Raw genomic sequence first — 27,051 nt, 5'->3', positions numbered from 1 at the left:
ATTGAATTTATTTGACTAACCCAACAGAATAATTGATAAGATGGAGTTCTGATGATTAATTTAACCAAGTCCCCATCCTCATTATCCAACTTCTATTTAATACTCAAAGCGGCCATCACAACTCTGTACAAGGGAGTTAGTGGATTCATAGTAGGACAGGAGAGAATACTGGTAAGAGATAAAAATAGAAGTAAAGGTCACAGCAGAGAGATCAGGGAGTCATGTAAGCCAATGATTAGCTTACAAGTGGCATGTTATAGATTACTTTGATTTTATGATCAGGAAGCTAAACAACTGCTGATAGAGCCAAGAGGATCTAAATCCCAACACAGGGCCCAAACAAGCAGAATAACACACCTCCTCTATCAAAATCTCTGCGGTCCCTGTCATCATAGCGATCCCGGTAGCGGTCTCTTCCTCCATCATAGCGGTCATTGTCCCGCCTTGGCGCATCGTAGCGGTCCCGTGATCCTGCAAGAATTGTAATAAAATGACGGTGATGTTTCAATATAGAATTCCTCTGCTAATGACTGTTTTAGAAAACAGAAAACAACATCAAATAAGGAATAAATGCAACAATTTTGGCAGTAAAATCAACAGTTTGGATAAAGAATATATAAATAGCACTTATGGCATGTTTCACAAATAAAAATCTGGCCATTATGACAACCCTGAAAATAAATCAGGGAATATTTACACCTTAGTGTCTGGACCACAAGTTCACTTTTGAATACTTAGCTTTCCTTTACAAATTGTTTCAACTAATATTCTCCTTGGACAGGAAAGTAGTGTCCGTTTTATCCTAGTTAGTATTACTGGTGTCATTCAGAGCCTAAGAAAAATGTCCCTTCTATTCTATTTCTGATAACAGTAATAAGTATGGATGCTGAAGCACGAACAACGGCAAGTCTGACTCACTCTCCCCAAAGGCATCATCTCTCCTGGGAGGCCCTTCGTCAGCGTCTGCACTGGGCCGAGCCCTCCAGTCACTGTCTGTCTTGTCAGGACCCATGTCCGACATCCTTCCACCCCTGTCTCTGCCCATAGAGCCACCGTCTCTCTCTGAAGTGTAAAGAAAAAGAAGATGAGATGTACAAAGTTGAAAGACATACTCCTAAATGCTAAATTACGATAACAGGCAGAGAGGAGCACTGCAATGTCGCACTAGAGGCCAGCAAAAAAGTTAACAACCTACCTTTATCATTGGACTGGTCTGCAATATCCACACGGATCCTTCGGTTTCCAAGGTTCTGTTAGTATGAACAGAGAGGTGACAGTTAGTGATCCCTCTTTACATTTTTATGTGATAAAGAAACTGACTACCTAAAGAGCTTTGCCATTTTATCCAGTGAGGCAAGATTTCATTGTGCAAATCAACTACAGGGAAAGTTGAACATTTCATATGTTAGTTTGGTTCCAGGTGTTAAAATAAAAATGCAAAACGTAAAAAGCATTAAAAAAAAAAGGTCATTTGCGTCCCCTCACCTCCTCGTTAAGACTGAGAGCCCTCAGTAGGGAATCCACATCATCAAATTCAGCATAGCCAAAGCCCTTCAGCCTCTCTGGGTTACTGGGCTCTCGAGGCAGACGCACTGCACTGATCTGGAGATGAACATAGTCAGCACTGTTAAGTTCAGCCAAACAAGATAAGGAGAAACAAAGAGTAGTATGCAAATGAAAAATATGAAAGAAAATGGGTTGACTTTTGGATGGAGGAAATGCCAGATGAGAATATTTGTCATCAATTTCTGCCCTAACCCTGAACAAGCAGGTGAACAGGTGAGGAATGAGACAAGAACTGTTCAAGGGAACTAAAGTGTGTGAAATCAGTCAAGGCAGAGGCTTGTGTGTTTCAGATGTACCGAATTGTTTTTGTGTTACTGAAACAACACTCTGACCAGCTTGGCTTTTTTTTTTTTATCCAACATTTAAATTACAGATGTGACTAAATATTGAGGAGACTGATTAGCTTGACAAAACTGTCACTTAAGGTCCACTGTTTGTGTTGCATTGAAAAACAAAGAGCTGCAGTAGTGTAACCACCAAGTACTATGTGTTATATGTCATACACTGCATGTACGTGCGTGCGTGTGCGCTTGCTAAACTTACTGCCAAACCACGGAAGAAGTCTTTGATCGAGTCCTCAGTGACATCATAAGGTAGGTTGCCCAGGAAGGCCGTGTAAGGCGGGCTGCGGGGCAGTCGGGCACGGTCAATATTGGGTTCACGAGCTGAGCGAGGTGCTGTGGGCAGGATGGACCGGTCAATGGGTGGTGCCCGGTAGCTATCCTCCTCCGTGTGCCATGAAGTCGAGACTGGGGAGATGAGAAAAGGAAGATTTTCAAACAAATGCCAACTTAAAACTTCCTTTCAGTTACTGAACAACAACCGCTTATTTTCTCTTTGACACTCAGTTCTTCAAATCTTGCAGTTGTTTTATTCTGACAGAAAAAAAAAAAGGACGGAAACAAAAACTTCACATGAATTAATTGTGATGGGAAATATATGCATCACACATATCGGCATCCAAATACATACAGGACAAACCAGCAAATGCCAAACAAACATTCAAAAGTGTAACAAATAGGTACTTCTGACAGGAAACCCTTTTTATGCACCTTTAGTTCGGCAGACACTAAAGTGTTCTGACAGGAGTGCATTAATTATGATGTGTATTGCAGTATGTAGTACTGTATATAAAGTAGTATACTGTAGTTATTGTTCTGTAAGGCAGATATTAATGGAGCCAATAGTCAGTACTTGATCTGACTAACAAAAAACCTTGGAATATTAGAATAAAATAAAAAGATATTAAAAAGGTGGGGTTGTCGAGTCTCATTTTCAGGTCGTCAAATACCAACGCTGTGACAAACCACTCGCTTTACCCCAAAGCGTCTGTATTTGACAACCTGGGAATTAAACTGAACACTCAGCTATCTTTCTCCAGAATGACTGACTCCACCTTTAAGTATTGGGAATGAAACTATCCAGAAATGTCATTAAGTACTTCTTTGGCACCTTTTTTTGCCTTATGCAAAGAGAACTATCATCATCACTATCATCATGTAACAACATGTGATCATGTGATGTGTTGCTGCTGGGAAACAGGAGAACACAAAATTTGAAACGTGAGGTTCAGCACCACAACTCTGACAAAAACATCTGTAGATGCATCATGCAAAGGAATATGACAAAGTTAAACAAGTCACAAAGGAAGACAGGCCAAGAGCATAAGAAACTGAATCCAGAGTGCAATAGTTCAGCACTGATAACAGAATAATCATTGAATTTATTTGACTAACCCAATAGAACAATTGATAAGATGGAGTTCTGATGATTAATTTAACATCCCCATCCCCCAAAGTCCCCATCCTCATTATCCAACTTCTATTTAATACTCAAAGAGGCCATCACAACTCTGTACAAGGGAGTTAGTGGATTCCTTTCAAAAACACTTGGAAAACAGTGCAGTTTACAGTGGAGCTCAATCATGACCAACGTAATTACTAAATCTAAAAGAAAACGACTGCAAAAAGCAGTGCTGCAGGCTGAAAAGATTCATAGTAAACTGCAGCAGTTTGGCAAAGCGTGGTTATGTTGTTATTTAGAAGTATCAATTTAACAATTTATGTGTGTAGTTCACATTAAGAACAAACAAGCATTGCCCTCGTCAAAGCAGACACTCAACGCTGTCATATTAGAACTGGAAAACTGGTGTTAAGCTGCCCCTACATGGAGGCCTGACTTTTTATTACTTCTACATTACACTTCTACTACATACCTTAATAAGACCTCAGAAAGATCAATACAGCTCTGCTGCAACACATTTACATGTAAAACAAAGACGCAGTTGCTCATTTCACATTCAGTCAAGCATCAGACCACAAACGTTGATGCACCACCAGTTTGACGGCATTTCTTCAACGCATTTCTTCCAACTCAACTAAGAGACAACCCGATCGATAAGAGAGATAATATTGATTTTACTATTAGACCAAAAATGCTAATGCAAGGTATGCAAGATAAAGACTTTAAATGTGTGCTCACCATCGCCGTCCAGGTCGTCAGTCTCATCTGCCCAGCTGGTGGACTTGGCCGGGTAGCTGGGGGGCGCATTGTTGCCTCCACTGTCCTCTGCCAGGAAGTCAGTCAGAGTGAGGGTCTTCCCCTTCTTATTCTTCTTCTTAGCTAAAGGGAGATTAAAACAGTAGAGTCAGCCATGGAAGACAGTAATGGCATCTCAGTAGGAAGTCTTTCTTCCCATCGTCGTCCATTTTCTTCATTAAAAGAAGAAAGAAATTATATCCATTAAATCGTCAATAAATTTACCTTTGATAGCGTTTTTTTAAGCTATAGATCACTAGAAAGACAAACACACATTCAGTTCGGGAATAGTGCCAGATGTTACAGATGGCGTGTAAGAACATGGTAATTACAGTCAAAACTGGCTTTTATTATAAACTCATATTTTACTAAATGTCGTTATTAAAGCAGTGAAATGCCGTGCCACTGAAGGATTCATTCTTTAAAAACACTAACACAACAACAGTCTGGGTTTTCGAGAGACTCGTGTGTGTGTGTGTGTGTGTGTGTGCATCCACTCATGCAGGCAGCTGCATCTCTGCGCAGCCAAACACTATTTGTAGTGCACGATGTTGTCCAGTCAGATAAGGGGATTACAATGTGTGAGCCACTACAAAAACAGACTTATTTTGCTATATGAAAGTAAACACAAAGGGAGTGGCCTGCCTGTACAACCGTCACTGTGCAGCAGGCCAGAAAAGGCAGGACCACTGGGCTGCCCATTCGCTGCCCTTTCCAAGGAACGTACATGAGGAGCATGAATCAATGAGTCATGTATCCATTGCAGAACATCCCTCATGCTACCTCTTTGTATGCCAGTTGCATCACACAGCTCGTTTCATAGAGCAGGTCTGGTTTGTTTTGGTCTTAGGCAGGATAAAAAGGGGAGCGACAAAGCTGGCTGTGAGCTTTATTGTGAAAATCCCAGGTGTCAGGACATTCTTTACACACATCGTTACAAAACCCTACACACATACAGAGAGCAAAACAGGCGGGTTACAGCTGTTTCCCACTGCATAATGCTCAGTCATTGTTTACAATTAACAGGCCTTACTAAATGGCCTTGACTGCTTGTGCCCTCTAAAACCAAAAAAAAAAAAAAAACCCTCTGCTGCCTGTTTGGTAGCTTTCTTAGCGCCCAGCACTGATGTGACATTAGCAAGCTAGGAGCTGCTATAATAGCACAATAACAGCCAGGCCGACAGTAAACTATTAGGATAAACCCGCAGGTTGTTCGCTAACTACGTAGGTCCTTTTGTCTTTATGCTTATGCGGGCTTAGTCAGCAAAGGACTGCTGACGGGGGAAGTATCCCTGCTTAGCTGGCTAGGTTTTAGGGCCTAGCTCACGTCGCAGCGCCAAGATCCAAGTGCGCCATCACCGGAGCGAGACTCGACCGGCCGGATGGGACGGCACAAAGTTGAGAAGCTGCCAGGGAAGTGTTTAACATGCGACCCCGCGGGCTCAGCTGCCCCGTTTTATCAAACACCGATACCCGGGAGCAAGGCTGCACACGTGGGGAGACTCCTCGGGCTGCCCGGACTCCTCGGCCCGACCCCTCCTCCTCGAAACGCGCTTGCGCCCGATGCTGATCTGCTCTGAGCGCCACGGCGAGCCCCGCTACGGACATACAATGTGCCAGCTCTGCACGCAGTTAGAAACATTTCATAACACGGCACACAGTGTCCAATATATGTAACACCGTATAACCCCGAAAGCGGGAAGCCCTAACGCCGCAAAATGACTATTCATAGGAAAAGACCGCATGTAATCTGTAGGTTAAAATTCAGATTGTGCAAGTCGTTGCTTCGTTCATTCGCCTTCCACCAGCAGTTGCGTCTTTACCGGCCCAAAACAACCGACGAAGCTATTTATAGACGCCAGACAACGACGCCAATCAACAACACGAGGCATTAACAATCCCCAAACTTAATGTTTTTAATTAAATCGATGTATAACCCGCTGAAATCCCCCCCAACCGACCCAGATCGTTCACCCTCATAAACCTCACCTGACGCCGCCATGTTGGAGAGCGAGTTCGTAGTAGTTCCCGGATGAAGGCGTCAGAGGTTTATTATCGGGAGCGCGCATCGGCGTTCACGGGCCTGTCTCCTCCCTTGTTTGCGTACTCACATCTGCTTAAGTTGACTACAGTGACTGTTACCTTCTTTTCTCCAGGTTTTTATCATACCTGTCACTCAACTACATTAACGTTAGCTGTTATTCTCACGGTTGTTTATTTATTTCTCTCTTATAGTCTCCAAATGTTAGGTCTCTTATAGTCTCGAAATGTAGTCTTTATAGTTCAAATGGTAGTCTTTTGTCTCAGGAAATGTTAGTCTCTTATAGTCTATCAATGTAGACTCTTATTAATCTTCAAATGTAGTCTTTATTAATCTTCAAATGTAGTTCTTATAATCTTCAAATGTAGTTCTTTATAGTCTTATTGCCCCCAAATGTAGTCTCTTATAGTTCAATTTAGTCTCTTATAATCCTTCAATGTAGTCTCTTATAGTCTTATGCCCCCAAATCGTGTTCTTATAGTCTTCAAATGTAGTTCTATAGTCTCAATGTGTCTCTTATTAGTCTTCGAATTAGCTTTTATTAGTCTCCAGGATGTAGTCTTTTTTAGGTCTTCAAATGTATGTTTCTTATGTCTACAAATGTGGCTTCTCATTGTCTCCAAATGTGCTCTCTTATAGTTCTTTATTGGCCCAAATTGTGTTCTTTATGTCTTATAGTCTTAAGCCTTTCCAAAACAACAGTGCGCTTTAAATGATCCATAGCTGCTAAACCCTATATAATTAACCCTGACAATATGTGAGAAGTGGTGTCAATTAAACTATATTAAAGAGGCTGTAAGTCTGTAACGTGTATGGAAGCCAGGAAAAAAGGATATCTGTAAAATTATCATAAGAAACTTTCTCCAAATAAGGACTTAGTATCACAAAGTCCTTATTTGAGATAAGTCAAGATATTGAGGAAATTCCTCATTATAATGACTTACGAATCCTTTTTCCCCTGTCACATTGGAAATGGGCTTCCATACCCAAGTCATAGGTCCAGTTTTATATTGTTTGGTGCTTTACTGCTAAGAGATGAAATATGTTCTACTCTGTGACATTAATGAGTTCATGGATATATTTTTTGAAATTCAAAGCTGTTAACATAATAATAATATAATAATAATGTACATATAATTTGATCATGTTTAAAATAATCATATGTATTAGCTATAACTTAATAAAACTTAAAAGGTACTGCTTAAACAAATTACATTGATCAGCCAAATATGTATTGTGTTATTGATTCTAGTATATAAAATCCTATAGGTTGGGTTGTTAATGCATATTTTACATTAACTATTTTGAAGACACCCCTTCACACTTTCATCATCATATATTTTATTATCAGACTAATGCATTATGTGTGAGCAGCATTTTAGTGTTATGGGTGATGTTGATTCTACAACTTTATATAATGGTGCATAATTAACAAAGCATCATATTTTATAAACTCATAAGTTTTGTATGTAAATTCTTTATATGAAAACAACATTTCAGCTGTGAAAAGAATATACAAACCTTCCTCTCAAATGTAAGTATTATAACATAACATGAACATATTCAACTAAAGCACAAGTAAGTTCTTTTTAATAACTGGATGAAAACAGGATTAAATAAATTATTCAAATGTTGAGTTTAGTATTAAAAGTCAGCTAACAAAACTCTAGGTATGCACTGTATTTATAAATTCTTCATATTATAATACATTATATGATATACATAGTCAAAAAAGCTGTAAGCCAGAGATAAAAAGCCAGTTCATATTGGACTATTGCCATTTGACCAGAAACATGACTGCATGTTATGAGAGATGTGTAAAGTAATAATATTTCACAACAATGTGTCTCCTGGCTTGTTTTAAAGTTCTTCTGCCCGCTAGTGGCCAAACATAAATTAAGGCAGATTTAAACATCCTGTGAAATCATGTATTTTCTGTGTTTTTTTTGCCAACAGAAATGATCTAATGATCTTTCTATAAATATGTAATTCCTTTAAAGTTATTATTATTTAATGAGCAAGGGCTATGATATTGCAATTAGTTTACATGTTACATAACATGCACTTTCTTATATACTTATAAGAATATATACTAATATACTTTCATGCACATTCTTATATTATGTTACAATAACAAATGCACAGAAACCGTGAGTCAAGAAGTGGTTTTATTCATTTTTATTTCATTGTCAGATCAGGCACTGGTTGCTTTTAAAATAGCCCTGTTTCACTGTGGTGTGGTCAAATGCCTTTATTCAGAATTGCTTAACTCATTTATGGTTTACATGGAATGTGGTCTTAAAAATTGGCTTCAGATGATCAGAGAAGCATGGCATTTTTTTTCCATAATGGATAGTTGTGGGTTCTTCTGCTTTCTCTGTTGGGATGGTCTCAGATTCTGAATTAGATTGTGGCGGCCAGCTCATCCAGTGCATCCTGGAGCCTGTACAAAACACAAATGAAACATTTTTTACTTTTAAAATATTCACGTGTCGTGTGAACTGACTGGAACTACTTCCCACTTCATGATGTAGTTATACTTGACCATGCAAACCATAATAACAAATGATTTTAGTATTCACCTCCACCACCATCATCACATTACCTCGATCTGTTTTTTTCTCCTCCATCTCTTTATAACTCTTACTTGAAGTCTCCACCATCCAGCAGACCCTTGTAAGTGGAAATCTCAGCTTCCAGTTTCATCTTCATGTTGAGCAGCGCCTCATAATCTTGGGTCTGTTGCTGGATGTTTGCACGCAATTTGGTCAGCTCCTCCTCCAGATGGATAATAATGCCATTGTACTTCTCCATTTCCATGTTGTTTCGTAGCTCTGTGTTGCGTAATGTGTCTTCTAAGGAGGCTTTCTGATGAAGGATTAAAAAGGAGGAATGAAAAGTATGCCAAAATTTTTTTTTAATAATTTGGAACAACTCCTTTGTGAAAATGATTATTTGGGAATGTTTTGCTGCTTTACTAAAATAAGACAACAATTCTGAGTGGGTGTTATGTAATGGCTAGGGTATTGAGAGGATTTGACTATTTCCGGTTTGTTAATAAAATGAAAGTGTATGAGAAACACGTGTAAAATGCATGCTTACTAAGCTCTGTTGGGACGCAAGTTCAATTTCCAGAGTCTGTATCTGTCTGTTTAAGTCACCAATCTCCACCTGGGCTCCTTGGAGAGCTTCTGTGTTCTGCGATACCTGCGCCTGCACGTCCGCAATCTGACAGGAAGACAGGGAAAGGGTGTTAGACAATATATATTAATAATAGATAATAGACAAGATATTTTCTGTACATGTATTTATGTATTATTACTAACACTGTATCACCTGATTTTCATGCCATTGTTTGAGGTCTTCTGCATTCTTCAGAGCAATTTTTTCATAGTTGTTCCTCACTTCCTCCATTATCTGGGACAAGTCCTGACCTTTGGGAGCGTCAACGTCCACTTGCACGCCTGACTGGGAGATCTGATTCCTCATCTCCATCACCTCCTGCAGGGCAGACAGAAAGAGAGGAATGAACAAAAACATTTAGGACGTGTGAAGTGAGTAGTAAAGTGAGATGATTAATCTGGATGTACTGTAAACTCACATTCTCATGGTTCTTCTTTAGGAAAGCAAGCTCCTCCCTCACAGCTTCAATCTCGCTCTCGATGTTCATCCTGGCCATGTTGGTATCATCTATGACTCTCTTCAGTCCACCAATGTCGGCCTCCACAGACTGACGGATCGCCGTCTCATTGTCGAACCTGTAGCAGTGCACAGAAACAAACTCTATTACAGACACAATCAGCTGTTATTCACACTGTGCTGTGTAGTATAACGTTACAAAAATGTCATGACTTAAGTTTTACGGAAGTGTTTCAGATACAAACTTGCTGTTGCTAAAGTCCTACTCTATCAGTGAAGATTGAGCTTAGATGTGTCTCATTCGTATACGTAAGCTTGATATATATAAGACAACACAGATTAAATTTAAAACAACATACTTTACTTTGAAGTCGTCAGCAGCAAGACGGGCATTGTCGATCTGGAGCACAAAGCGAGCATTCTCTGAAATCTTATCAAAGATCTGGACAGAAAAAAAGAATTTATGACAAAGTTGCCATTTTTACACAATTGGATGTCAAAAACTGAAAGGTTGTTTTGTCTTTTTCCTTTATTTTCCTGGATAGAAAGAATGCAGTTGTTTAACCAGAAGCCTCTTCCTTCAATGCATAACTGAATGATCTGCTCTATTCATCATATGCTATGATATAGCAATGTTACACACAGCTACAAAATCAAACATATGATTTGAATCACTATTTCCCTTACGTAACAATAACAACATAGTTGAATCCATAGAAACATTCAGTGAAAAAAGGAACCACAAACTGAAGGACAGGAAGAGGGGATGTTTCTGTGCCAAAACAGAATCTGGTTTGTTTTAGCATTGTTGGAAAAATGGGTTTCCTGTCTTACAGAGAGATTTTTCTTCTCTCCAATTTTCTCACAGCTGCACTGTCTCTGTCTGTCATTTTCTTTGTATATATGTGTTTATGTGTGCAGGATTGTAAAATTCTTTGTGCGTGAGCGTGTTTGTGAGTTCATCATTTCCAATGTGTCTATGATATCCTGTCTTAGAAGAAAAGGGGGAATACTCATCCCTTTATGTGTCGAAAAAAACATAGTGCCATCATCAATGTGTCATTATGTGACATTGAAGATCTGGGGTCTGTAGAAGAATGTGACATTTGACTCTGCTGACTGGAGCTGATTGTTATACAACCAGTGGACTCACATGCAGCTATGTGTGCGCGCGCACACACACACACACACACACATACACATTGGCAGTCCAAGATCCTTTGTGTGTGCATGTGTGTGTCGTTACCACACATCTGTTTCACATTGAGGCCCTCCTACACTGGAGAATTCTTGTAGAACCAGCATTTGCAAGCAGGACCATTTGGAAATGCTTTTGTCTAGTGAAGGTTGTTTGAGAGCTTTCCAGTCTGTCTCTCGTGATGCTACCCGCGTGTTGGTGATTCATCAGAGGAAGTTATGGCCACTTTGTGGCATGAACAATTTAATGGGGGAGGGTTAGAGCTTAGCAACCACACCCTTCATTCTCTAGCAAGAAATGTGATAACCTACAAAGGAAAGACTGCCCGTCTGAGCACAAGTTTTCTCAACCTTAACCGTCAAAGTTAGGCACTAGATAAATAATGAAAACACTTATAAAACTTATTTCCACAAGTAGGTCTACATTTGAAACATTGTCTGTGATGATGAGTGCCATCACAGGCATTTACTGATTCTCATATTAGAGGCCCCATCAAGCATTTCTAAAGCACTCAAGCACTCATACCCCTCACATTTTTCATTGTCTGTCTCACTCGCTAAATCAAAGATTACAACGAACAACCAGAGATTCCCAGTTTTAGAACAATACATATTCAACTTTCACCTGTTCATTTAATAAGCATTGTTTGTCATGCTTACCTGTCTGCGTAGATCATCAATGATGGGTTCATACTTGCTGTAGTCTCTCATGTCGGGTCCCCCCTTCTCCAGAGCCTCCATGATCTTCATCTCCAGCTCCTTGTTGGCCTGTTCCAGGTTCCTTACCGTCTCCAGGTAGTTGGCCAATCGGTCATTCAGGTTCTGCATGGCTCCCTTCTCGTTGCCCTGGATTCTAGCAGCAGCACCACCACCGGTCCCCACAGATGCACCGGCACCACCAAAACCAGAGCCCATTCCACTGCTCAGCTTGAAGGCAGAGGAAGAGGAGGTCATTGGGGCACCAGACCGCAGGGAAGATGAGGAGGCAGAGGAAATGCGGGCACCGTGTCCACCAGCACCTGCATAAATGCTGGCTGCACGATGCTGAGGTGTGGAGCGGGTCATGGAGATGTGGGAAGAAGACATTGGCTGCATGTTGGATCTTCTGAAGCTCATTTTGGATAAGTTTAGGCACGACAGAGAATGAGGTGAAAAATGAGATGGAGACTCAATGCTGGCCGGACTAGAAAGTGACGCTGGCAGCGGGAAGTAGGGGAACTTATACTCCTACTTCTCTCCCTCAATCACAGCTGGTCTTTCAGACCCTGCCCACTTTAAAATCGCCCCAGTCCTCCTTTCCTGTTCCCCCTCCCTGCTCTCTCATTCACCCACATGTTCCCTTTTTTAAACCGACAGTGTGTTTTCTGTCTCCAAGGCAATGTGTGAGGCATTTTTCTGTTGCAAAAAAACATTCACATTTGAACAGCCAAAGCAAATTAGTTTATTTTACTGAACTATAGAGATCACATAAACCACAACAACAAAGGGAGCAGTAATAGTTGTGTTGTCCAGGCTAAAGCACAGCCTTCAACAGAGAAAGCTGGAAGAGAATTAAAAGTTAAAGTTAAAGGGTAGAATATTCTTTTCAAACGAGGTTCACTTTGTAAGCATGCAATCAAATTCCTTTGGTTTGCCCATAAAAGGTATAATGTCTACCATTTACTGCATAGTTTCTAAGTTTGTGGACAGCCAGGCCCCAAAATAAACAGATTTTTGCCAGCCTTCCTATCTAGACTAAACTGAAAGTGAGATATATATTAGCTGCAGCACTGTTTCCTTTAGTTGTAGCTTAAATAAGAGGGAGAGGGGGCATGTTTTTACTGGTTTATACTCTTAAAGTGCAAAATTAATTAAGAGGAACTGTATACAGCGTGATGTTAAATTGTTTACCAGAGTAGATGCATTTAGAAAGATATTACAGATTTACTGATAGTTGCAATCACAATTATATTTCTACACAGACAATAGGATGAACAGTATTAACAATGAAACCTGCCATACTGTAAAAGGAAACCTAAGGACATCCAAGCTTCAAATATACCCAGAAGACACAAGAAGAGACTGGATTCACAAAGAAGGAAAGTAAGCCAATAGCACATTGTTCAAAATACAATCAAAAGGAAAGAAAGGATGCCCTCATTCACCTATCATACTACAGGCGATTATCTGCGCAAATCAGTTCTGTTGAACTGTTGTTGATTTTAGACAAATATCTTTGAAGCCTTATCAGGTGTGGTACCTGGTCTTTGATTGCTGCTTTTTCAATGATCCATATGAATCCTATGTGTTCATGGGTGGTTCCCACTTGGGTTTTCAGATTGTAATTTCTGTTTTGTATAATGTTTAATGTATACTGGTTTGTTGTAATTTGGTAAGCACAGTGCAAGCTTGAAAAGTGCTTTATAGATAAAATTATTATTATTATTATTATAATTACAAAACCTTTTTCTGTATCACAGTGACTAAATCACAAATGGTGGTGAAGACTGATCTAATCTAAGGGACAGCAGTGGAGATGACTTTGTCTGTGGATCTGTTGGTTCTGAATGCAAACTGAGGGCCCAGGCAGGCAGGGATGTTGTTCTTTATGTGCCAGTTTCTCAAAGCACTTTATCAGAATGGGGTAGAGTGCCACAGAGTGGTAGTCAACATGCCCCCTGAAAGAGGAATGTGCAAAACAATGCAAATAACTAAAAACAGGAAAGAAACTGCATTTAAAAACCAAGCTGTAATACGCAGTGTTTTAGAAAAGTTCATGTAGGTTTAGTTGAGGCTAAATTTGTGGTCAAAGAGGATTTGGGCCTTAGAGAACAGGATAACAAAACTAAATGAACCACCCCCAGGGGAAATTGGCAAAGGCTCAAACACCCTCCTGAGCTCTATAAAACCCAGTTCTTTTCTTTCCTGATCTTACCTCACCTTCATGGTTGATCGAGTTTCAGTGTTTCTCACACTTCACACCAGCCCCTCAGTGTGCATTCATTTAGTTGTCTCTTTTAATAATACTTATAATAATAGAAGACAGAAAAAAAACAGAGAGCAAAAATAGAGAATAAGCAAAGGTTACACTGACAAATCCGGCCTGTGATGCAGACAGGAACATATAAAGAGGAACGATGAATTTAATCAGCATGACTCATACCTCATGACAGCGTCATCACTGTCTTGTTTGTTTGAATGTAAGTTGGCAACTATTGCTTTGCCTGCCAGGACCCAAAAAAACAAGAAACTGACAAATATAAACAGGGAAGTACCCTAACTAGTGGTTTTATAACATACCTTGTATATTAATGGCACATATCCCTGCTTTTAAATGAAGAGATTTTTTATTCCTGCTCACACAATGTTTCATTATGAAGAGTTTTTTTCTTGGAAAGAATAACTCCCCAGATTTTATTTCCCCATATACAGTACAATAGTCTTGATCTGAACTGCACACCTCTTTCGCAGATAAGACAGTAAAAGAAGTAAAGAGAGAAAGGAGAAGAAGCTGGAGTCTGTGAGTCATGGTAACACACAGCAGGAATCCGGAAACTACCACAGCAGTTTATGTGCTTCACAAATCTTGGACAACTGTCAGATTATTACCGCTCTCAGCCTTGCCTTGAATGAACTTAACATCCCTCCCTCTTTCTCTTTGGTTTCCCTTCCCCCAGCCCCAGCGCAGAATGAACCCTCTCATATGCTTATATACAAAGTCCAAAAAATTAATTTGCATAGATGCATATGCAAATGATTGTGTGCGCCCTGACACACGCAAGAAGAAATACGCACATGTGAGTGTGATACACTCTTACACACTTGCTCCCTTACATCCTCTCTCCTTCTCTTGATCACTCCTATTTACTCACACAAGATGCTCAAAAGGTACGAAAAGTGGTGATCTGGTGGTTTATTTTTTAAATGTATGTCTATATTCCAGTTTTATGGACAAAACCTTCAGCAAAGTGTTGGGGTTACACATCAGAGGTTAGCGAAATGTGTCGACTAAGAGACATTTTCTCTGTGGTATGTCATGTCCACTTCTAGAGCAAAGACATTTCACAGGAAGACATAAAATGAGTAATGAGTTAGAACTGTTAGTGGGGAGTCACCTATACTCCAATTTCTCCAGTTAACTCCAGTCATTCATCCATATAACCTTTGTTTTATTTCTGGGAGAAATCATTGACCGTGATCCTCATTTAAAATGATGCTAAGATTACACCATGGAAAATACAAATGTGCAAAATTAACAAACAAAATCAGTTAAAATAGTTACCATGGGAACTAGAACCATACAAATCAACAAACAAATCAGGAAACACAGACAGGAAATGAACGGTTATTACGTACATTCCTAAAATATGTACTAGTATGAGTATTCAGTTTTAGGTCACTTCGGAAGAGATTCAGTGTCTGCTGCATTAATACTAAAAGCAGTCCTAACAAGATAATAAGCTAAGGGATCAACACATTTATTTTAACTTATACTATCTACTACTATTATCTGTAGCAAGTTTCACAGAAGTCTATAGAATTGTTGTTAAAATATTTCACTTTGAATCACAAATGTTAACCTAATGGTGGTGGACAGAGGAAACGTCAGGGGGTTCATCGATGAGGACAGTCTGAAACAAAGTAGTGGACAGAGATGCAGTTTCATGAAGTAGACTATTCAAAGAGGAACAGTGACGGTACCTGTGACCACATCACGCCACTCCTCCTGTCCACGTCCATCCTTCGGTCACTAGGTGGCATAAGTCTCAAAGCAACTAACATTAAACCTACTGTAGTGAGGGAACAGTGTGTCCACACATTAGTGCATGTTTTGTACCTCGATACCTCCCCCTGACTTGTTATAATGAGTTCACTCCCATTGTTTAACATGTTTCCATCATGTCTGTACTGGAGGCTCTCTGTTTGCACAGGCATCGCAGGGCGAAGCTGTAAGAGAGTTTTATAACTGATTTTACTGATAATTTCGGCAACAAAGTCCAACTTTAAGACAACAGCTGAAACCAAAGCATTTATCTTTCCCTTTTTTCTGCATTTCCCTGTTCTATTTTCACTACTTTTTTCCGTAATTGTAAACTTAAGCTAAATTCTGTTTATATTCACAAAGCACTGGATGCATCAAGTTCATTATAACCATATTATAATGTGAAGATGCATGCAGGAGTGATGTCATCACCTTTGCTATAGCTTTCAGCCTGCATTTACTGTACATCATCACCCCATTCTTACTGGACATCTCAGTCAGTCCGTCAGTCCTCGTGAAATAGATTTATTTCTTATCTTTGCTAATTGTCTTCTCATATCCCCCACTTGCTCATCGTCTCCCCACCCCTCCTTTCAGTCTTGTAGCATGTACGTGTTTCTCTCAGCACATTCCTGACTTGATGTGTCATATAGCAGCTTCATACAAACCAAAACACCACTGGCCTCTCAAGAGACTTCAGGTCAGGGGGTTAGCTTCTTAAATTACCATCTTACTTTTCTAATGCAGAAAGAATGAAGCATTATCTTATCTGGAGGTAGAAAAAAAAGTAAGTCATCAAGCGTGAAATAAATACAGCTTTGTTCTCCAGTTGGTTTATTTGTTGGAGTGGCTGACTTAATGAAACAACAAAAAATGGTTGGATGGTATATGGTTGCCTCCAAGTTTAGCACAGCAGCTCCATTGTGAAGAGTTACGTCACTGTTTGAGACAAGCCAAGCTAAACATGCATTTTTTGATTGGTCCAAAGCCTGAAAGTCCTGTTCAGATTGTTAACATGTACTTTCCACCACATGCTCTCCCTTTCCCTATTCACATTTAGTTTGCACACAGCACAGTACCCTGGGATTCGTCTCTTTTCATTAGCTGGTAGGTGAAGTTTTTTTTTAAAAACATATAAAACCTTGAAAACAAAAGGATAGGGGTGTGGTGAGCATCTTGGAGGGAGCAAGGGGTTTATTCTGGTAAAAATTAGGCAACAGTCATTGAAGCACTCAGAAAAGATCATGAGTCATAAATCTGCAGAGTGGCAAATGAATCATGGTTTCCACAGTTTCAGATGATGGTTGAGGTTCATGTTTTAAATAAAACTGTCACTAAATGATAAGGCCTTACCAAATATGTGTTTTGATATATAATATGTGCTACCATGGAAACAAAGATACACATACACTATCTATCTATCTATCTATCCTATACTATCTATCCAATCCTATCTATCTATCTATCTATCTACTCCTATTCTAATCTATCTATCTATTATCCTAATCTATCTAATTTCTGTATTTTTTTATGGGTTTTATGTGCCCTTTGGAAAGGTTTGGTTCTGAGAAAAAAAAACCAACTCCTGGTTTGCTCCCCCACACGGCTGATAAGGAAGGAATGTTTCATCAAATAAGTCCTTGTTTATGTGTGTGTGTGTGTGTGTATAGGTGTGTGTGTGTATAGGTGTATGTGTGTGTGTTTGTGTGCATTGCCTCGTTTGGTCCATTGCTGATAACGGACACATTCAGCAAGCTGCACCTTGTAATTGTGCAATTTGCAGACTTTAAACACAGGATCTTACTTTTTTTTTGTTTCAGATAGTACTATTTGTAAAAGTCTACTTAAGTCTACTTTTCTTTTTTAACCGTTTCTGGTTACAATATAAAATGTTTCATGCAAGGATTTGTTGCAACATCAAAATCAGTTGCACTCAATCTATAAACACTTGTGTAGATAGTGGAAACATAAACATATCAATGGGTAAATTTGGTTCTCCCATAATTATGAGACATACAGTCACTGCCCACAAACACATAAAGCACATCACACTGGACAACCACAATTTACTTTGCAATATGTCACGTCTATGAGAACTGTTGTAAAGTAGAAAAGGAGGTCTTAAAATTATGTGCCTGTTCATTATACCCAAGGTTTGACTTCATATTCTGGTGTTGCATGTGTGTGTGTGTGTGTGTGTCTGTGTGTAATGTGTGTGCACAGAGGATATATCAAAGATGTAGACTGTAGTACAGTATAATTTTATGGAATGCAAAATAGGCTTTGTCATAATGTAAAACAATGTTATGTTTCTAGTATGGAAATTGGCATTTCATAAACATCTAAAAGGCAGACAAGACTCAGAAAGTCTTACAGTGTTTCAGTGTTTCTGCAGTAGTTTTATAAAAACAGGCACAACTAACTATTATGTAATTCTTGGACTCTTTCCAATGCACTTTGTGTGCTGTAAATGTGGAACACGATGCGATTTTCTTCCCTGACATTCCCTCATCTCTCCCCCTCACCCCCCTCATCCTTCACTCCCCTGCTGAGAACACCAACCAATCGCACCTCAGCAGGGTCCCTCCCCTGCTCTGATAAATAGCACCAGGGACCAGGGAGGGTCTATCTGCCTGACTCTCCTTCCCTCTGCAGAGTCTCTCATCTCTCACACCACCTTAGTGCTACAAACACCCTCTGTGACCATGTCTGTCAGAGCTGTGAAGACCACTACCTTCTCCACTTTGTCCTCCTCCAGGGGCCCATCCCAGGGCTTCAGCAGCCGCTCCTTCTCCGGCTATGGTGGCCGTGGTGTGGGTAGTGGCAAGCAGAGCTACGCTGTCCGCAGCTCCTATGGGGGTGTGGGCAGCAGTGGTGCTGCTGTGGGTGCTGGGGGGTTTAAAGTGGTCGGTGGGTATGTTGCTGGGGGCTGTGGACAAAGAGGAGGTGGGGCAGAGTTTGGCTATGTGGGCTTCGGTGGAGGCATGGGTGGTGGCATGGCCAATGAAGTGATGGCTCCCATCACAGCGGTGACCGTGAACAAGAGCCTGCTGGCCCCCCTGAACCTGGAGATTGACCCCACCATCCAGGCAATCCGTACCCAGGAGAAGGAGCAGATCAAGACCCTGAACAACCGCTTTGCTTCCTTCATTGACAAGGTCAGGCAACTTAAGATTGATGTTGTTCTAGCAGGACATTTTGTCTTTTATGACATAAAAAGCTAAGTAAAACTGCAAAACGGCTTTATAGGTTTTGTTTCTGATGTTCTGTTGGTTACTATGACTGTTGGGATAAAGCTTTATTAAATTCCACACAGAGTAGAAAAATAACCCAGGAACTTCAGAGGAAATTAGTTTATTGCCAGCCAAAATAGCTCAAGGTGAAAGAGCTCTGATTTCACAATGCAGATCATCCTTGAGACAATCCCTCTGAAATCTGTATATATAACAATATGCAGTCAAGCTAGGATACAGGCTGTTTTGAGCAATGCCTTAGTTTCCCCACATGCTTTCAGTTTCAGATGATATCATAGAGCTTAGATAAGAGGATTAACATGGATACAGAGTACAGAACAATTTAACTTGAAGGGGTGCACCCCAATGAGAGCAGTATCCCGCAAAGAGAGATTTTGAGGTTATGATCTTATAGGTCTTTCTTGTTCTGCAAAATTATGTATTGAGTTATTTCCAAACTTTCTTGCCCGATTATTCACAGCCTGCACAAGCACTTACAGATAGGAAAAGGAGTGGGAGTGCCAGGGAATGGTTTGCAAGACAAGCTTGTTAAATACTGAGTGGAGTGGATCACTACAGTAAATATCTACCACAGTCTGAACAATACTCACTTTATGGGGCTGTATAATAATCAATGAAGCCATTTTATTGACATAAGTATAAATTTGTGTTATGCACCCACTAACAGAGATTACCGAAATGTCTGTCAGAAGCACATCTCTTCACCTGAGATTGACCAGATTCTTTAGTTATCACCTATTGTAACTCTCTTGTTTAACGAGGCACCCTGGAGTAATGTTAAACCAATCAATCACCCTCACTGAGACTAATTCTTTCGACCATAAAACAAAGCTCTCACCCCCCCCTCTACATACCATCATGATATGGCACACACACATACACACACATACACACACATACAGAGCTGTGTGTCTCCCATCTTGTTTGCTGAGTGGTAGAAGGACCCCACCCAGGGTCAAGACACTGAATAGAAAAGTTGTAAAGGGGCAAACTGTGTCACAATTGGGAAACAGAGCCTCTTTGTGTCGAAACACTGAGCTATGGATTAAGCAAGGAGTAATTGATGTGACATATAGAGTGCGTTGGAAGTTGGAGAAGTTGAATTGGTAATTTTTCTTTCAGTCAATCTTCACACGTTTTTTGTCCTTTAGCAAAGAAAGTGAATCCATTCATGTTTTTTGAGTCACTCCCACCTTCTCTTTACATGCATTCTTTCTCATGTCTGCCTGACCACTCTCTCCATACATTATAGTGTTTATACTTTTATTCATCAGACTTGTCATATCCATCCATGTATTCATATGTAAAATCTAAAATTCAGCCATCCACTCCACACCCCTTCTGTATGGTACAGGTACAGTTGTTAATTTCCTTCTTTTTTTTGGTTTTCCTTTTCTCTCTGCAGGTACGCTTTCTAGAACAGCAGAACAAAATGCTTGAGACCAAGTGGAAACTTCTGCAGGAACAGACCACGTCTCACTCCAACATTGATGTCATGTTTGAAGCCTATATTGCCAACTTGCGTAAGCAGCTAGACAACTTGGGTCATGAAAAATATAAACTAGAGTCCGACCTGCATCACATGACGGGCCTGGTTGAGGACTTCAAAAACAAGTGAGTAAATTAGTGGGTTTAACCAGTGTTATCCTAACTCCTTCAAGTGCCTATAATCAATGTTTTTATATTAACAATGGATCAAATTACTACTTTTACTTTAAAGGACTCAGACGTAGTGTCAAAACCACCCATAATTATTCACAGATTCTACAGTTCCCCTCAGCTCTTCAGACCATTTTGGTGTCTTTCAGCTCAACTGTACATTTTTGGTTCACTCTCACGGCTCATTTTCTATTAATAATGGAAAAGTGAATACATGTGTCAGTGGTTCATAGTACACTCACAAGCCAGACTTTAAACACTTTGCTCAGTAGAAACTAAAGACAATCTTCCAGCTTTCTTTGCTAAAACTGGGTGGAAACAATTAAAGACTTGATTAAAATCTGCACTCCAGAACCAACCTTAAATCTTTAAAGAGCAGTGACGTGCAGTAATTGTGCGCCTATAAACTCTGTCAGACCATATAACATTGCTTGAGACATCCATTTTCAATGATTTAAGAAACTCTCTTCTGTTACCAAGTGATTCACTATATCTTCAGTTTTTTTCACTACTAAGGAGAACGGCGGAGAGCATGTTAGCAACTGTTCTCGCCTACGGTCAAGCAACTACCTTGTAACTAGAAATCCCCAGATGATTGGTTGCAGGGGAGATTTCTTAACTCTATAGCTTTTGGGGGGGTCTTGCCTTATTCGATAGTACAACTGAAGATTGACAGGAAAGGGGGAGAGAGAGGGGAGATGACGTGCAGCAAAGGACCACAGGTTGGATATCAAACCTCCGCTACAGCATTAGGCATTCAGCCATAGTACAGGGGGGGCAAGCTCTACCAGGTGAGCAACTGGAACGTCTACAGAACATTTAAATTAATTTCAGTTCAATCCTTTCATTATGGCTCACAACTTTACTCTTTTAATTCACTCTCACAGCTCTCATCAGTGTCGGTGCACTGCAGCAGGGAGCTGTTTTCAGTGAAAAAGCTATAAAAACTCACTGTACGCAACCTGCTCCACACCAGACGACAGACTAAGCTGGTGAACCGGGTGGAGCATTTAGCAGCTAAAGAGAATAACAATACCAGAACAGAGCTAAATGAGAGTGAATCTTGAACTTGCTACATTGCTAGAAACATGACTCCAAATGAATGCTAGCGCGTCTCCATATGTGTTGCTGTGTAACTAGGCAACCGTTACAACCGTCAACTTAAATAAATCATTGTTGATTTAACTTACTTGTTTCTGCTGCCCCCAAGTGACAACAATTTTTAGTAGATGTGAATTGTATTATATTAATAAATATATTTTGTGAATATATATATCCAGCATGTGGACCAGATGAAACTGAAAAGCTTACAATACATTTTGTAAAGAATTATAATTCATTCTGATTTAAAGGGTATATATGCATCTTACAATTCTCTTATTTTCCAGGTATGAGGATGAGATCAACAAGCGCAATGAGTGTGAGAACACCTTTGTCCTCACAAAGAAGGTATGTTTAGGTTTTATATCTTATTCTTGATGTTGAAACTATAATTAGTATAATATAATAATAATAGCCTTTGAGCAAAATGAGCATGCACAATGGACAATTGTACCTCAGGGTTGGATGAATATTCCTTAAAGTGGTCTTTTCCTGTGCAGGACACTGACGCAGCCTACATGATCAAAGTGGACCTGGAAGCCAAACTTGACGGGCTCTCTGATGAGATTGAGTTCTTGAGGCAGATCTTTGATGCAGTAATAACCTTATTTTACGTTTTTAGAGGCAACTCTAGGAAGGAATAACTGATTTAGCTATAAGTCATCTTAAAACAAATGGTGTTTTCAGCCATTTCTTCCCTGCTTATGTTCATGTGTTATCCTGCGTAGGAAATTAATGAGCTGCAGGGCCAGATCAAGGACACATCTGTTGTGGTTGAGATGGACAACAGCCGTAACCTTGACATGGACGCCATTGTTGCTGAAGTGCGTGCCCAGTATGAAGACATTGCCAACCGTAGCAGAGCCGAGGCCGAGTCATGGTACCAGACTAAGGTGAGACCACTCTGTGTTATTTGAAATGAAAGCCTGTTATTGTACATTGTAGTGTAAACTATGGACAAGTCGTCCATAGTTTACACATAGTTGTTTTTAGCTGCACAGTACATGACTTTAACTAGGTGAATGTGGCAGAGGGTATAGGATGTATTCTCTTGACCTCTTGTCACAAACCCATATGTGTACAGTTGTTGCTGCAGTCCACCTGGTCCATCTGGGGTTTGCAATCAGAATGTTTCTATGATATTCATGTCAAATTAAAATGTAAAAAAAAAAAAACACCTGGTATGGTTGATGTGTTTGATGTGTCAGTCTAACTTGTCCCTGTCTCTGTACCAGTATGCAGAGATGCAACAGTCAGTAGGTAGATATGGTGATGACCTGAAGTCATCCAAGGCTGAGATTGCTGACATGAACCGTAGGATAATGAGGCTTCAGTCTGAAATTGACATGGTGAAATCACAGGTGAGAATTACAGATTTCAGTTATAGTTGTATATTTTGCGACTCTTAGATTTGATAACTTTATTCCTCAATACTCTGCAGTAATTTCGGAAACTGTGTTAGGAGCACCTGTTGTGCTACTCTTACTGACTTTACTCTGTTTTTCTTCTACTTTTAGCGAAACAATTTGGAAGCTCAAATTGCAGAGGCTGAGGAGCGTGGTGAGATGGCAGTGAAGGACGCTAAACTTCGCACCAGAGAGTTGGAGGAAGCCCTCCAGAGAGCCAAGCAGGATATGGCCCTGCAAGTCCGCCAGTACCAAGAACTGATGAACGTGAAACTGGCTCTGGACATTGAGATCGCCACCTACAGGAAGCTGCTGGAAGGAGAGGAGGACAGGTAAGATGTTTCTGTGAAAGCACTTTGACACGAGCCTGTGGAAGTGATAAGAAATGTTTTCTTTGCAGGACTATATTTCTGTACTGTATACCTGATGGTTTTTTTTTTTGTTTCTCCACAGGTTAGCTACTGGAATCAAGACCACTGTATCCAAGCAGACTTGTAAGTCTACGTTCAACCAAGGTAAAGAAAACCTTTAATGTGTTCTACTGTTAACTTTTTTCCATGTTACAGTATAAACCCTTAAAAAAACTAAATGAGAAAACATAAAACGTATCACATATTTTATATACAGTCTAACAGGATAGCTCCTGGTCAGTCAAAGGTGGTCATATTCTTTACAAGCCCACACCAGGCCCTATTTCTGATATGGGCTAAGAACACAAAACTCCCTTAAAACCTTTGCAAATACAAAAAGATAGTCAGATTATCACAAACATGTCTACAGGCAAATGTCCAAACTCTTTTCCCACTACTGTATGTCTATGTTAATGGTGGCCTTTTACTTCCGAATGTGCAGCTTTGAACTACAATGCCTATGGCCTAGAGAGCTCCCGCACACCGTCCTACGTCAGCTGCTCCTTTGGTGGTGTCAGGGCAAGCAGCGGCTCTGTTGCTGCCCTTGAGGGAGCAGAAGTGAAGAGTACCACTGTCACCAATACAGAAACTGTGGTAATCAAGACTGAGGAGAAGAAGGAGGACAAGAAGGTGGAGAAGAAGGAGGAGGAGGAGCAAGCAGCAATTGAGGAGCCAGCTGCTGTGGAGAAGAAGGAGCAGGAGCAGGAACAGGTGGAGGTTAAAGCTGTGGCTGAGGAGTGATACTTTCCCCCTGTTTTGTCAGATTTATGATTCTGGTCGTGGAGGTTAAGAAAAAGCACACCTACCCTGCTTTGTTTTTTATCCCTTAATGATTCATTCACCGAGGTGCCTTCACCAAATAATGGGTGTGTTTCTACTGTCAGAGGCATGAACACAACTTTCCTTCAGATATCCTTAATGAAAAGGTGTTAAAGGATGAGTCTTTGTTTAGGTTTTTGAAAACTCTTGTAGGTCAAAAAGTTCTTTACTGCCAACTGTAGTCTGAGTCACTGCCTGTGGTTCAGTGTTCACTGCATCACACTTATTCAGCCAGCAGATAGCACTGTTGCATGTGTTTTTCTCTGCTGCTCAGTCTTGTCAATGACCAACTCAAAGCACTGCTGTCACATCAACCTGTAATTCTCAGTGTAACAGCATGCTCCTTATGCTATAACTGCTGTACTTAAACAGTTAAGTAAGATGAAAACCGGTCACAGGATGCTCCTGACTTTTTCTTAGATAAACCTTTTTCTGTGTACTACTGTTGGCAACACCTGAAGCCCTGTTTGCTCCACAATAAATCTTCTTCAAACTGTGTTTTACATGGTTCTGTTGTGTTTGTTTCAATTGTTCAGTCTAAACATCCACATTCCTGGAGACCCGTCACTGACGTAATGCATTCCCTTGCCCATAAGCGGCGCTATTAAAACCCCTCAAATTATCAAAAAACACAAGGCCCTCACGTAGCTATAATGTTGTCATCACATACAGTGAGTTCAGTAGCAGATCTGCCATTCAGCACCCACACATTGTTATTCAACGTAATTAGTCTGTCACTGTCCTGAGATCAGTGAAGAAGCTCTTCTGTCTACCTCTGATGCAGCTTATACACACACAAATAACTTTTTCATGCTTATGAAATGTATGATGATGAATGATAAATTAATGTACATTTGTGTGAAGAAAAATTCAATTTGATTGTATCTCAGTAACAAATGAAATGTATTTATTTGTCATATGCAACACCCCCAGTCAAAATAATATTGTCATAATACTTTAGCTTCCCCATATCTGATACCCTAGCACCACCTATGCCCTCGCCCCTTACCCTAAACTTAACCATCACGACTAAGTGTCTAACCCTTACCCTAACTGTAACCATAATCCTAACACTGAGATCAAGTCTTAACTCTCAAATAGCCCTTTAAACTTGTGGGGTCCAACATTTTGGTCCCCACAAAGCTGTCAGACCCCACAAGTACACACACACACACACACACACAGACACACACACACAAACAAGTTGTACTTTTAACAGAGTTCAACAAAGAAAATTTACATGACATAATGACATCTCACACAATGCTCTGGAACATCTGACATGTCTCCACCTGCCTCTGGCTGGATACACACTAATTCAGGACTATCTCTTTAACAAAATGAATTGAAGGTTGTGCATTCCTACAAAATGTCAGCAAATGTCATGTTCCAAAACCCTAATCCCCTACAGTAAAGCAGAATCAGAATCAGAAAACAATTGTATGACATATTTTGTTTGTGCAACAAAATAATAAATGTCATAAGATATGATTAATACACTAACAACTCGAACAACCTTTTGACACAGACAGACCAGTCAAGGGAAGCTACAGTTTTTGTACGTTGTTTTGATGCATTGTAAGCAACAGGAGCTTAATTTTGAGAATATGTGACACAAAACAAAAATGTGAGGCTCTAAAAGCCATTGTGTTCTCAAAACTCATCATAAAATCATTAAAATGTCATACTGGTGTCCACAAGGGAGAAAACGGTCAAGTTATTCACATCACACCTAATGTATTTCTCTAATCAGACACCTTTGATATAATAAAAAACAACAAACCCAACCTCGGCATGACTGCAATAATGCCATCACAGTCAATAACTCTGTGAATGTAACCTGAACAAGATCTTTGAGTCACTGATGTGGACAACTAAAGATTTTCCCACCTTTCAATCACACATTGCCTCAGCACAGCACACCTGCATTTCTTACTCTTTTAACCACTCTGATGTGTCCCTTGTGTGTGACATGTGTCTTGTTACTGATTACAGAGCCATACATATTGTATCTCTGCACATTCTCAAAGGATGAATAAGCCAACAAAACAGGAAGAAGACTAAGAATATTGTGAGCAGAGATTTTTCAGCTGAAATTTGCTCTCAATGTCTGCACTTTAAATGTTCTTTAAACTGAAGTGTCTGTAAAGGTTCAGCAATCTTTAAACGTTAAGTGAGCACACTGGAAGTGGTCATAGACCACAGTTGGACTGGTATTTAAATGGATAATCACATATAATGTCTCAACTGGCTTTTCAAGCCCACATCAAGTCCTATTTCTGATATGAGCTGAGAACACAGAACTCCCCCAAAACCTTTGCAGATACAAAAAGATAGTCAGATCATTACAAACACGTCTACATGCAAATGTCCTCTTTTCCCACTACTGTATGTCTGTGTTAATGGAGGCCTGGAGAGCTCCCGCACCCCGTCCTACGTCAACTGCTCTTTTGGCGTTGTCAAGGCAAGCAGCGTCTCTGTCGCTGCCCTTGAGGGAGCAGAAGTGAAGAGTACCACAGAAACTGTGGTGATCAAGACTGAGGAGAAGAAGGTGGAGAAGGAGGAGGAGGAGGAGCAGGCAGCCACTGAGGAGCCAGCTGCTGTGGAGAAGAAGGAGCAGGAGCAGGTGGAGGCTGAAGCTGTGGCCCTGCTTTGTTTTTTATTCCTTAATGATTCATTC

At 40.2% G+C, this 27,051-nt stretch overlaps 3 protein-coding genes across 4 annotated transcripts in view; 1 reads left to right on the top strand and 2 right to left on the bottom strand.

Annotated features, from left to right (window-relative positions):
* Window positions 1–6,178, bottom strand: part of eif4ba (eukaryotic translation initiation factor 4Ba) — an 11,651-nt gene extending 5,473 nt beyond the window's left edge. The window contains exons 1-7 of the mRNA XM_035661245.1: window positions 6,094–6,178; window positions 4,048–4,188; window positions 2,110–2,315; window positions 1,486–1,602; window positions 1,196–1,250; window positions 919–1,062; window positions 331–471 (exon numbers count right to left, since the gene is read on the bottom strand). Coding sequence (XP_035517138.1) covers window positions 331–471; window positions 919–1,062; window positions 1,196–1,250; window positions 1,486–1,602; window positions 2,110–2,315; window positions 4,048–4,188; window positions 6,094–6,106 — 817 coding nt within the window. The 5' untranslated portion in view covers window positions 6,107–6,178. The remainder of the gene's footprint in view (window positions 1–330; window positions 472–918; window positions 1,063–1,195; window positions 1,251–1,485; window positions 1,603–2,109; window positions 2,316–4,047; window positions 4,189–6,093) is intronic.
* Window positions 6,179–8,299: 2,121 nt separating this feature from the next.
* LOC118327787 (keratin, type I cytoskeletal 18-like) lies at window positions 8,300–12,184 on the bottom strand. Of its 2 annotated transcripts, none has more exons than XM_035661244.1 (7): window positions 11,642–12,184; window positions 10,144–10,226; window positions 9,747–9,903; window positions 9,482–9,646; window positions 9,248–9,373; window positions 8,751–9,013; window positions 8,300–8,588 (listed from the first exon to the last, which is right to left on the bottom strand). In XM_035661244.1, exons 1-6 carry the CDS (start codon window positions 12,095–12,097, stop codon window positions 8,789–8,791), a joined length of 1,212 nt encoding a protein of 403 aa, XP_035517137.1. In that variant the 5' UTR covers window positions 12,098–12,184; the 3' UTR covers window positions 8,300–8,588; window positions 8,751–8,788. The 2 variants fall into 2 exon arrangements, with proteins under 2 accessions (XP_035517137.1, XP_035517136.1); XM_035661243.1 differs by having other exon boundaries at window positions 8,793–9,013.
* A 6,150-nt stretch (window positions 12,185–18,334) lies between these two features.
* On the top strand, window positions 18,335–24,869 carry LOC118328822 (keratin, type II cytoskeletal 8-like). Its single transcript, XM_035662735.1, has 9 exons — window positions 18,335–18,880; window positions 20,382–20,590; window positions 22,024–22,084; window positions 22,237–22,332; window positions 22,465–22,629; window positions 22,972–23,097; window positions 23,254–23,474; window positions 23,596–23,657; window positions 23,995–24,869. Exons 1-9 carry the CDS (start codon window positions 18,428–18,430, stop codon window positions 24,291–24,293), a joined length of 1,692 nt encoding a protein of 563 aa, XP_035518628.1. The 5' UTR covers window positions 18,335–18,427; the 3' UTR covers window positions 24,294–24,869.
* Window positions 24,870–27,051: the final 2,182 nt, after the last annotated feature.

Source organism: Morone saxatilis, unplaced genomic scaffold (genome assembly GCF_004916995.1).
Source record: "Morone saxatilis isolate NCDOM2014 unplaced genomic scaffold, NCSU_SB_2.0 Contig18, whole genome shotgun sequence".
NCBI classification, from domain to species: domain Eukaryota; kingdom Metazoa; phylum Chordata; class Actinopteri; family Moronidae; genus Morone; species Morone saxatilis.
The sequence above is the reverse complement of the archived record's forward strand: the minus strand, read 5'-3'. Positions and strand labels throughout refer to the sequence as shown.